The 12,764-nt window shown below is 41.1% G+C and overlaps 1 protein-coding gene across 1 annotated transcript; it reads left to right on the plus strand.

Annotated features, from left to right (window-relative positions):
- The first annotated feature begins 9,583 nt into the window (after nucleotides 1-9,583).
- On the plus strand, nucleotides 9,584-11,518 carry LOC138612049 (C2 calcium-dependent domain-containing protein 4C-like). Its single transcript, XM_069685348.1, has 2 exons — nucleotides 9,584-10,352; nucleotides 10,461-11,518. Exons 1-2 carry the CDS (start codon nucleotides 9,603-9,605, stop codon nucleotides 11,010-11,012), a joined length of 1,302 nt encoding a protein of 433 aa, XP_069541449.1. The 5' UTR covers nucleotides 9,584-9,602; the 3' UTR covers nucleotides 11,013-11,518.
- The last annotated feature ends 1,246 nt before the right edge of the window (nucleotides 11,519-12,764 follow it).

The raw sequence follows: 12,764 nt of genomic DNA on the forward strand, positions 1-12,764 counted from the left end.
CCAAGTTGAAACCTTCGTGTTTGCTCTTTAAAACACTTGACTGTCTCTTTGCGCAGCAGATCTCTCTGATGGTGTGAGAGGGCGTTCAATCTGTGGGTCTCATTGGTCAGATACTCCACCTGATTCCAGAGGCAATGATTTTCATTCACCTCGGACTCAAGGTGGGCAAGGTGGGTCTGTTGGGGGAGTGTCTTTTTCAGGTCCTCCAAGTGCCTGTGGAAGGATTGCTCCCCCTCAGAGGCTTCTTGAATCAGGAGTCTGATTTCTTGTTCCTTCAGTCTCTGAATCTCTGACACCCTTTCAGCGTGCGACTTCTTTTCAGCCTTAAGTTGCTGCTGAAGGATGTCATTCTTTTCTTTTTCAGCCCTGATATCTGTCAGATATTTCTCGTAGAGCAACTGTTCCTGGCTCTCCTGATGACACAGCTGCTCCTTCAGCTCTTCCACCTGCTTGCTGAGTTGAAATCTTAGTGTTTGCTCTTCAAAACACTTTGCTCTCTCTTTGCGCAACAGATCGCTCTTTTGCTGAGAAAGGTTGTTCACTCTGCTGACCTCACTGGTCATATACTCCACCTGATCCCAGAGGGTATGATTTTCATGCACCTCGGACTCAAGGTTGGCAGAGAGCTCAGTGATTTGTTGCTGCTGAAGCTTAAGCTGAGTCTTCAGGTCCTCGACCTGTTTGAGCAGATCCTCCTTTTCTTTGCTGCTGGAGATCTCCCGCCTGGCCTGGTCCGAGGAGCCGAGGGGGGATAGTCTTTGACTTGAAATCATGTCTGAGATAATAAGAGATTACAGTAAAATAGTCTTTTTTGAGGTTTTGTATTTGCAACATTTTTCTGTTTACAGCTTGTTTTGTTTATTTGCATGTGTTTTCTTCAGTTGCTGTGCGTTGAGCTCTCAGGGCCACTGTACATTACCCACCTGAGTTGTTTGCATTTGGCTATTTGGCCCATTTGATATTTTATTCTCTTGATATTATTTCCTTTGTAACCTAGCAATAGGGCCTGTGTGTTTAAACGGAATTGGAAATCAGGCCAGCTTGGATTCAAACCAAATCACTGTCAGCATCAATCACAACTCTTGTACTGTCCATTAGTGTTTAACACTGACCTGCTTCTTATTACATCTCACAGATTTCATAAATACTCTGTCTTCTGTTGTAGGCCTGTATGGTAAGTCTACAAACTTCAGGACTGAATAAAACTATGTTGTTTTTTAATCTTGAAAACAATTGTTTCTGATTTGCAGTAGCAATTAAATGCCTGGTGTATGATTAGGGGGTTTATTAATTTTAATAACTCGTGACATTTGAGAAATTCACTTAAATTCTTTGAATTTCAAAATATAAAAGAAGCTACATATGTTAACATGGTACATCCTGGGTTTTACCTTAAAAATGGGCCCCAGGTTAAGATTCTACAGTGACCCATCTGTGTGTTCATCAGGAACCTTCAGCTTGGCCGAGTGGAGAGAGGCCGAAGATGGGAAGAGTGCCGCAATGAGTTTTATTGATGTAATGCAGCGAGAAGAACCGGGAGAACAAACCCCCAACCCTGATTTAACAGAGAGCATTGGCTGTGTTTAAAGACAGATAAATATATTTTTGTTCATTCATATAATATCTGTTGAAAAGTCTGACTCTACTTGATGCTATCTACCTATTTTATTATCCAGTGTGGTTTCATGGTTGCATGTTTTAATTTGATATTCAGAGTAAGAGCGGAAGGGAGGCCAGAGGCAAGTACAGCGTGGACAGCCGTGGATGAGCCAGACGTGACGCAGAGGCAGAAAGACTCGGTTCAACGCTGAAAGCTGAGAAAAGTGAAGTGACCAAGCAAACTGAACTTGTGTGTGTGTGTGTGTGTGTGTGTGTGTGTGAGACTCTCCACTCGTGTGTGCCACAACTGAGGGGATTCTCCTCTCACATTGGCTGCAGCGGTCTGATAGAGGAGAGGCAGCAGGAAGACAGAGACACAGAGGAACCGAAAACAGAGGGGCTAAAAGACAATCACCTAAAAGAAGTCTCCATTTCCCGTTACATATTGACAATAAATACAATCCCCTTTCTGAACATTTTATTACCTGTCTGTGGTAATTAAACTGCGGCACTGCTGTTTTTGACAGTCATTGTGCTTTATTTTATCTCCTGGATATGATCATATCACTGGTCTTATTTTAGTATTTTAGCCACATGTACTCGTCCTGTTCTTAAGCACTTTTTATCTTTTTTAAAGTGGCTGTATTTTATTATTTTAGTGCTTAATTTTTTTTATGCTGTTATTAAAAAGAAGCCCATACTATTGTGTGACACAGACACACTAACCCTAACCACATACCAAAGATTTTCATTTAAATGAATGTCTGTTAAAACTCTATCCACCACCGAAACACAATGGTGATTGAGCCTATGGCCCAATGATGAAAGCCTTTGCATTTGCAGTATTACAGACTGGGTGTCTGTGGTGACTTTAGAGTCACAGTTAGTGACACGTTTTCCATCACCCAGCAGTGGTTAGTCTGCCAGAGAGGGTAGGCGGAGCTAAGCGGCTGCTTTTCCGGTCTCTGCAAGTGTTGTGAGTAAACAGTAATCTACTATGGCTGAACAAACAAAGAAAAGATGGATGACTACAGATACAACTTCAACAATAAGTGAAAATCCAAAGAAAAAGAAACAAACTCGACGCTCAGATGAAGGCAAACAGTCTAAAAATGAAAGCGACCGTAAGCAAGGAAAATCAAGAGTTACAACCAGAGCCAACCGTGGACGTCACACATGCAACACTGTCTGGATATCTGGGACGTGTGCTCCCGCGATTACCGTTTATTGCCACAAGGTGCTGCCAAAGAGAACCAAAATGAGATCTTCGAGATTCCAACTTTAGATCAGAAAAAGATTGTTTTATCAAATTTATTGTTTTGATTGGATAAAACAAATTATTTCTATTAAATTGTATTTCTTAAATGACAAATAATTGTTTGATAAAATCAAAATCTTTTTGGTTTGATTAAAAAATAGAATTAAAATTTATTTACTTTCTTCAACAAGAAAAATATACTTTGTGCCAAGTGACATAAAATAGGAAATATTGTTTGCGACAAATTATTAATTTTTTAATTGGTTCAAGTTATAAAATATGGATGTGAACCATTACCCTACATTGTTTTAATTGAATGAAAATGTTTTTTCAGTGACTGTGGGGACTCCGTGTTGTCAATCAGACCTCTCAAGTTTCATCAAAAGCTCAGAGTGACATTTCATCTGTTCAGGCTGCAGTGACTCAAAATTTTGTAGTTTCGGTACATCATTTACATCTAAGAACACAGCAATTTAACTTTTAGCATATAATTTTAGCTTCCTACCCTGAGTGACTTGTGTGAATATGGTCAGTATTTAACACAATAATCTGTCTCATAGTAGTGTCAGAGGCTCATCTTAGGATTCATCCTCCGGCTGTAATGAATTTCTGTAACACATCCCAGGACAGTCTAACCAACATGACTCTAAACTCAGTCAAAACCACGGGTAAAACAATCAGCAACAGGTTGCAACAGGTATATGTGAGTCAGCAGGAACATTTTGTTTCCAATACCTGCAGAGAGGAATAATAAGTTTACAGTTTAAAAAACAATTGGTGATTATTCGGATGAGGTGATGTCAGCTGAAGTGACATGCGAGGCAGTATGTGGATATAGATAGTTACTGTATGTACTGTAGATAGCCAACAGTAGAGACATAATTGGTCAAGAAATGGTGCCATCAATCCTATTGGCTGGGTTTGAGAGGGTGTGGGAAGAATCAGAGAAGTGTGGAAGGCCTCATTATAAACAGTGCACACCAACCTCCAAGCCAGGTCCAATTAAACCTGACACAGTCACATTAGCTGGTGTGTGTGGGTTGGTGTGTGTGAGTGTATAAGAGATGTTAAAGCACAATGTTGCATGAAATAATTCTGATGTATCAGTAATGCATATAATTACATCTACATTATGTTATCGTTATGATCAGCTATAAACAATATACGTATGTACACTGTGCATTGGAATAAACAAGGTTACACATACACAAGGCTATTTCAGAATAAGGTGGGATGATGAGGTGGGTACCCAGCTAACAGGGAACATTCCCATAACATCGGCTAACATTATCTACAAGTTCTAATAACATTTAAAAGTAAACGTTTTAATCTAATATTCAAAGAACGTTTTAAGGATGTTTATGATTTCAAATAAAGTTCTTGTAACGTTAAAACTTAAAGACAAAACATTTTAAGTGCAACACTCTGAAGATATTTTCAGGATGTTATTGAGGCCTGGGATGTCAGAACGCCTTTTATGAAACATTTGCTCAATGTTACAACAAAGGTAGAACATGCTCACTGCAACATTCTGAGGATCTTTTCAGGATGTTAGTACGGCCTCAACTATCAGAACGTGATTTATAAAACGTTCCTGAAACGTTCTCCTACTATTAGAGGGAACATTCTGGGAACCAAATAGATATATAAACTTCTCGCTCAAAACATTACCAGAACATCGCACGTAACATTCTAAGAACCTCCTTAGAACAAAACATTTCTTACTGGATAAGGTGGTTGACGCTGAAACTAATACCGAATGAAATATACAGAAAATAATACTGAATCGTTCGTGAAATGTAAATGAAAACATTATATTTCTGAATAAATGCACACTCACCACGGCATTGTGAGGGGATTTCTCCCATTCCTTTCTACTGACAGTTTATTTTCTCCACAAACCCCTAAATGTTGCAGGTTTGCAATGAAAACAATACAAGCAACTGGGCCTAGTGGTAGCTGACAAACGTAAATGCTCGATTAATGAAGTTGAATTGAGTCTAACAAGCTTAGTCTGAGATGTTGCCATGTGCAAAAATATGTTATTTTGTGTTGCCCTACACGTGATATGGATCTACAAACAGCAGTGTTGCCTCTTCATTTTCATACACGTTTTTCCTTGTGTGTTATAAGCATCACAGCCTCTCAGGGCCCCTGGCTACAGACTCTCAGCATTATTACAGCCAATTTACGTAGAGGGGTTTAGGGGCAAAACAACATGTCTCTATGGAATCACTTAATAGTTGACTGGTCAAATGTCTAAATAGATGGTTGGACTAGTGGATGAATCATCCCCTGGTGTACTCATCTAATGGTTCATCACTAATCTATAATTGACTACAATCTATTTTTAGAAAAAAAAAAAAAAAGACAAATGGATCTCATTAGCATGAAGCATTTAGGGTCTTTCTGGAGGTATGTGGAGAGCCAGCATTGGCAACCAGTACAGCTAAAAGTCTTCCTGAGTATTTGCCTTTATTGTTCACACTTGTATTATAGCCACTTAACTCAATTTGATTGCCTTTGGCAAGTCGTTGAACGTGTATGTTTAGGATTCTTAAAAATAAGATGCAGTATATTGATACTAATTTATAAAGGAAATAAAAGAAAACTTTGAGGGTCTATACTTACATTATGAAATGAAATGAATGATTTCTTTGTTTGTTATGAGAGTAGACATTTTTTACTTCAGCTCCTTTAGACAATTGTTTTAAACTTACTTGAGTGGTAGAATGCAAATTTTCCAAGTTGATGCTTTAACTTCCAGCTCTTTTAAAATGGTGTCCCACAAGGATCCATACTGGGTCCTTCTTCATTTATAATTTATATCAATTATTTATGTTACCATGTTATATATTTATTTTTATGCTGATGACACCATTATATATATGTGTGCTTCTCCTTTAGTGAGTGTGATTAAGGAACTACAAGCTGCTTTCACTAGGTCCCAGATTTGAATTGTTGAACCAAAGTATGGTGTCACTGGAAAAAACTAAATGGATAGGGATTTGGGGGTAAAGAAAAAACTATTTGATAAGATGACCTGTTGCTGCATTACACATGGGAGAAAACATTACAACCCAAAAGGAAAGAAAATGGAAATATGTGAAAGGGAACAAATAGATATAGATTAGTTTTCAACAATAAGACACTGTATGGCATAAAATATGTGGTAAGTAAGGTGCTATAGCACAAAGAATTGTACACATTCATTGTAGTTTGTGTGCACCCAGCCAAGCAGATCAGACACTAACCACAAGGAGACATAAGCATTGTAATATCAGAGTTGAAAGCCAAACACCAACTGGGTGTGAAAATTAGCAACAGCTTTTTAAAGATCTTGTCATATGAAGCAACACAAATAGAGTGTTTCTACTTTTTTTCACCTGAGTCTAAAACAATATGTGCAGAGTTTAGTGAAAAATTGATATTGGACAAAATACTGAAAACAACACATTTAACACAAACTAATATTAGTAATGCAGTAAGGAGGGGTATTGTCAGCTTCAATAATGAGACAGTACAACTGCACATTCGTTAGGCGTTTTGAAAACCCTGGAGAACATGGACTGGTCCAAATGACTCCTACGAGATGGCTGCTCATACCATGACAGATCCACCTCCATGTTTAACACCTGGCAAAAGACAATGTGGGTTGAATGGATTTTTTGGCTTTCTCCAGACAGAAACTGGGCCAGATAGAAAAGAAAGAGAATTCATTGGTCCATATTACTTTTACTTTATTAGGTTTTATTTCCTTACATAACGCTGTGTATAACATTAAGCAGGCATTCAATTATAATGAATGGAAACAATGTTTTTCGGAAAGTATTGCAAGTGTGTGGATTATTAGACTTTAAGCTTTTGTGATAAAATCTGTCCTGGCACAGCATGATGTGTCTAAAACTCAAATAAACAGTCACTGCCAGGTCTTATTTCCCAGAAGACCTTTGGCTCAAAAATAATAGTTACACTTTAATTTACAGTACAAAGCATGAAGTCCAGTAATAAGGACATTTCAAGTGTTCGTGTCTTAAAGTGTAGTATTTTTCAACTATAACTTCTCCTATAAAGACATATTTCTACAGCATAGTTTACTATCTTCATTCATGAAGGGAGGAGTTAAATTGTTGAAGTGAATTAATGAACTATTATATCTTCTCACATAGGGGCGGGAATTGCGTGGTAACTCACGATACCTTACGCGATATGTGGCCCACGATAACGATAATTGACATATTGCAAGACAATCATATAATGATACATCAAAATATCTATTAACTGAAGTAAACAAAATGCCCCTAAAAAAGGTAAAGTGCAGCAGTAATGTATGTATTCACTGCAATTTAGTGTCAGTTTCACAGAATTTGACACAAACTGGGATGAAACAAACATACATAACAAATAAACCTACTATAGAGCAACTGCAAAAACTATTCAGGACGTTGGATTTGAAAGTGGCTGGCTCATCTCTTAACTTCTTCTCACCGCTGTCCGACATTATTCCGCTGTCGTCGTCCTCTTTTATCCTTCTGTCAACTTCTTCTTTGGCCAATTTATCCTCATTCATGTCATAAGCGCCACCGCGAGGACTCTTGCAGTAGTGACGCGGTCAGTCAAAATCGCAGTGAAATCTGTTTAGAGTGTCGTATATTTGTAAATTACAATATTGATATTTGGCACCAGATTATCGATAATTGTATTGCACAAGTCAGGACGACGATATATTGCTGCAACGATATTTTGACCCACTCCTATTCTGACAACTACATTACCATGAGTTATAAACCAGATTCTACATGTTTATATAATACTTAAAAATCATGAGAGATTAAAGTTAAGTGTAGGGGACCAAAATGAATGTATTAAAGGAGTATTGATAGTTCTGTAACTAAAACATTTTCATGAATCCAAATTAATCTGATGATCATTTTCTTGATTAACTATTTTTTTTATAATTGTAGTCCTGTATGAAATATCAGGAGATATTGACAGATATTCTGCACTGTTTCAGGAAGAATGGTGATCTTTAACTTGCACCAAAGAAAAAGTATCTCCACGTTTGGAACGAGGAAATGTGGAAATTACATTTGAAAAATGACTTGAACTATGAATTGATTAGCAATACTATTGACTATGAATTTCCTATAGTTCTTTTGTCATCCACTCAATCCCCACACGTTATGGATAAAAGCACATCTTCCACTGTGACTTTTCAGTGGGGTTTTAAACACTTCATTCTGTGTGGCTCATCTCCTCCCTGTGGATCAACAGCCTGACTGTTCCAGAGATTCGGTCCAAAACTACAGACGGCGGCTTGGCCGCAGGTCTTTGTCAGAGTTTTAGGTTCAGAAAGCAGCAGGGACACATCCCAGCAACATATCCAAATCTGTGGCATGTTCACGAGAAGAGTAATAAACAAACTGTGGGTTTCATGAAACTGTCCAAAAACTGGAAGCAAGTGTCTGCACACAGGAGGCTTTATGTGAGCTTTGTTCTTTGTTGTTTACGTTCTGATTGTACTTTTGTTTCTTTGTGTTGTTGTTTTCCTACTTTATCCTCTGATTCCAAGTATAAGGAGGAAACCTTTCTCTTCTATTATTACTGAAAGATTTGTTCAGATGGAGCATGTGAACACAGCACATTGTCAGTGCATGTCACACGCCACCAGGAAGCCAATTAAGGTTTGCACCGCGCATTATGGTGAGAGAGCCTCAATCTGATAACAATGCATGAGGGAATAGTGCTCACGTGAGCGCTAAATGACATCCCTGTGACGTCCTCTTTAAAAATCAATGAGGCGTGAGATATGAAAGCCTCATAATTTCCAACTCTTCAGAGTGAAGAAACAACAGCCTTTAAATTGTTTATTTCTTTCTGCGCAGAGAACAGCTTTATGGTAAATATGATGGGAAGGTCTCACAACCTCCTCATTGGCTCAGGAGTCAGAGACCCCCAACATATAAAGCGAGGGAGCCTGATCTAGCAGCCTTTAACCGCTGGCGAGCGTTTTGGATCACACTGACGGGGAAAACAGCCTGCACCTTTTACGCACGGAGCGCGTGGAGAGGCTGCAGACGAGCGCACACTTGGTGATAAATTCTCCGACGGAAAAGAGTTACACAGACAACAGGTTGGTTTGGATTTGATGTTAGATGCGAAACTCGAAGGCAGATAATGCGGGTTTGTTTGTGAAAAAGTTAACTCGACGTGTTTTTCTTCGATTTTTTTAGGATTCCGTTGATAAAGTAAATTTTAAATGACTGAAAAGTGGTTTTAAAAGAAGTAAAAAGGATTCTGAATTAGTTTGAGATGGTACAAATCTCATTAGCGCTCGTGTTAATCGTTTTCAAGAGGATTACGTGGTTATTTTTATCTCACTACGCTTGCGCAGTGATTTCATTATTTCACATTTACTTTAAGTTTTTTTTAGAGATGTTTACACGCTATTTTAGTTTCTGAATAGTGAAAGGAATGTGTGTTTCTTGGCTACAACTTAAATGTTTACTCTTTTTTTCCTCTCCATCACTAATTAGTGAGCTGCATGTTCAACAGATTTTTCTACTAAGGTTTAAATGCTACACAGATGAAGAATTATGCCTTACATATATATACAATATATAGTAAACGTCAACAAAAACGTCTAATAGTGTTTATTTTGTCTGTTAGTGGTGGTTTAATGTGCTTTTTTCTCTCCACGCAGCACTCTCCTGCTCACAGAGAGCACTGAGGCGTCTGAGTGGGCATGTGGCTCCTGGAGAAGCTCCGCAGCTCTGTGGAGAGCAGTGGGACACAAGCCAAGCCCCCGCAGACAGTGGAGGCCATTCCTGTTTCTGTTTACGCCAATGTCCTCACTCCGGACAAGATCCCTGATTTCTTCATCCCGCCAAAACTCATCTGCTGCCCACCAGAGGAGTCTCTCACCCCGGAGCCTCAGCCCTGCTCCACCCTGCGACCCTCCTCCTCCGACCACGCCATCTGCAGCCAGAGCCCCAGAGCCCGCAGCAGCAGGAGCCCCTGCAGCCCCGGCCTCTTCTCCCGCCTGGGAGGAGACAGCCGCAGCCTGCAAAAGTCAGCCAACCGGCACATCATCCAGATTGAGAGCGCTGATGAGCCAGGGGCCAGGTCTGCGGACAGAAACAGAGCTGATTTTAACACCAACGCAGACCCGCAGTCTCAGACCGCCATGTCTCTGCCCTACGTCCCCAAAGCTCAGACCTCCTACGGCTTCTCCACCCTGGTGGAGTCTCCTCACACTCGCCGCAAGGAGAGCTTGTTCCACAGCGACCCCAGCAGTCCTCTGACCTCCCCCAACTCCAAGAGGCGCTCGCAAGGGGGGACTCTGCTGGCCCCTGCGGACCCCAACCCCTACCGCTATTTCAGCGGTGGAGAGAGCGACACCTGCTCCTCTGCAGAGTCGTCCCCCTTTAATTCCCCCCTGCTGTCCCGCTCTGCGTCTCTGCTGCGCTCCATTACACAGGAGACGCAGGCCAAGGTGAGTAAGGCCTGTGAACATGGATTGGCTATTAAAGAAGAGGTTACGTTAAGTGTTTCCCTCTCCTTTCTGCGTGTTTACCTGTTGCTTTTCCCTCTCGCCCTCTAGGTTTCTCGTGCCAAGCGCTCCCTCGCACGCCACAGCTCCCTCTCCACTGACGACTGCAGCTCAGCAGACAACAGCCCCAACATGCAGCGCCGCCGCATGCGCTGCCCGCCCTCCCCAGCCTTCAGAGGATGTAAAAGCAGCGGCTTGAGGGGCGCGGCGTCGGACCTCCTGCAGCGTGAGCACACCATAAACCTCCACAAGGGGGGGACACTGAGGCTGAGCACTCACTACGACGCGGAGGCGGCCAGGCTGAGGGTGCGAGTGCTCACCGCCGAGGCCCTTTACGACAGGCAGACGGACCCTAAGAGCATCAACTGCTGCGTGGCTCTCTACCTGAACCCCGGCAAGCAGCAGAAACAGAGGAGCACCATCATCAAGAACAGCAGGAATCCCGTGTTCAACGAGGACTTTTTCTTTGACGCGCTGCCCAAGGCGCAAGTAAAGAGTCTGGCAATGAAGATAAAGGTGGTGAACAAAGGAACCAGTCTGAGGAGAGACGTGCTGCTGGGAGAGAGGGAGGTACTGCTCAGCGAGCTGCTGGCCGACCTCTAGAGAGAAACTGTCAGCTTGACAGCCCTTTATTGTCTGGCTGCCTTTTTATCCACAGATCTGATAAGTACTGGGCAGGTGCTGATCAGGCTGATGAAAAGGGAGTCGTATCTTGCACACTGTGTTCTGTACATCAATGGACAAAAAACCTGTGTAGAGTTACTTTATCAAGTCGCAGCAGTAGATTTTTACAGTCCAGGTTAAACAAAGCAAAAGCACCATTATTAAATGATCATGATAAGTGGAGCTGTCGTCCTTGTTTCTGTATCCCTCTCTAAGTATTGAGTTACTAAAGGTGTTTCCCTCTCTGATGAGCATTGTGCTGTGGCTCACTATCATATCAGCTGTGATGCAATGATGATCTTGTGGAAGTTGGAGCTGTATTTTTGTAATATTTGCAGTTATAACAAGTGTCTGTTTTGCACGTTCCTGTGGAAATGTATAATACGTCTCTGTGCCTGAAAGAATCTATATTTGTAAATCAGATTTTACTGCTAGTGGATGTAATGTTAATGACTGTAATGAATAAAAACACTAAACTCACAAGGAAGGTTTCCTACGCTGCAGCTTCGTCTTCTAATAAATCTTCGGGATCCAGAGCTAGCTCTAGGAAATTATAAACCCTCTTCTGCTCCCCCAAGCTTTTCGTTTTGGCAGCCAAGTCGGAAAATGCGTCTCCTCCGAGACGCGCACAGGCCGGGTGTCATTTGTGAGGCTTTTAATCCGGGATCACAGCACGCAATATTGTCTCCGTGTGCAATCAAACTCCCTGTTTAATTTCAGAAACACGTCTCCTGCTCAGGCTGGCCTCCAGTGAGTTTCCAATGATTATTAACGATGAGGAGGTTTAATCAGGGCTCAGTCGCTCTCTGCAAACAAATATGTGCACAAACTCAGACAGTCTCGATGATATTTACCTGTACGTTACAAACAATTCATGTTTTCAATACTTGGGTTGATATGTGGAAATGCATTTGTGCCTAAAGAGGAGGCTGCAACAGATGCCAAACATGCCCCTATACTGTAGTCCACATGCAGCCATGGCCCCAGTGATTATAGAGCTGTATGTGGGAGTGGAGCTTTTGCACCATCTACTGGTGACACATCAGAATGACACTTAACAATACATGCAGTACTATTCAAATGAAAGCTTCAAAAATATTCCTTACTTACTTACTTACTTTTAATCGACTGATGGCCTGCCCTGGGTGTCTCCTGAGCTGATGGAAACACTGTGAGTATGCTCTCAGGCGTGTGCGTCAGGCTGGTCTGTAGCCCGCTCTATTTAGCTCTATAATAAGTCACAACAAGCACACATGTGAGACACATTCATGTCTGAGGTTAAAAGACCTGAACAGACCTGACATGGAAACTAATAAAACTGGTGGAGAATTATGAAGTGATTATTTTTGCCTCTGTAGACTTGGTGAAGTAAATTATTACTTAGACCATGTCTACACGTACACGGGTATTATTGGAGTTTTTACCTCCTTCGTTTCCAAAAAAAATCCCATCCGCACAAGCACGGTTATAAAAAATCCCTGTCCAAATGAAAGCGCAAAAACACAACAGAAACGCTGTCATGAGAATGCCACACCAACAGGTGGCGATATAACCCGGTCATGCAAAGAAGAAGGAGAAGAATCGCGGCCAATCAAAAGTTTGAAAAAATCTATCCTGAAGCTTTCGTTTCTCAATATAGTAGATGAGTAACAGTACATATGTGTATAAACATGTAAAAAGTCCTGTTGATAA

This window comes from Semicossyphus pulcher, unplaced genomic scaffold (genome assembly GCF_022749685.1).
Source record: "Semicossyphus pulcher isolate SPU_LCO1_2020_fin unplaced genomic scaffold, fSemPul1.0.p SCAF_7, whole genome shotgun sequence".
Lineage (NCBI taxonomy): Eukaryota > Metazoa > Chordata > Actinopteri > Labriformes > Labridae > Semicossyphus > Semicossyphus pulcher.

Excerpts from the sequence above, each read along its gene's own strand:
- LOC138612049 (XM_069685348.1), top strand. The coding sequence starts at position 9,603 with ATGTGGCTCCTGGAGAAGCTCCGCAGCTCTGTGGAGAGCAGTGGGACA. Across the intron at positions 10,353-10,460 it reads CACAGGAGACGCAGGCCAAG|GTTTCTCGTGCCAAGCGCTC; the intron begins GTGAGTAAGGCC and ends CTCGCCCTCTAG.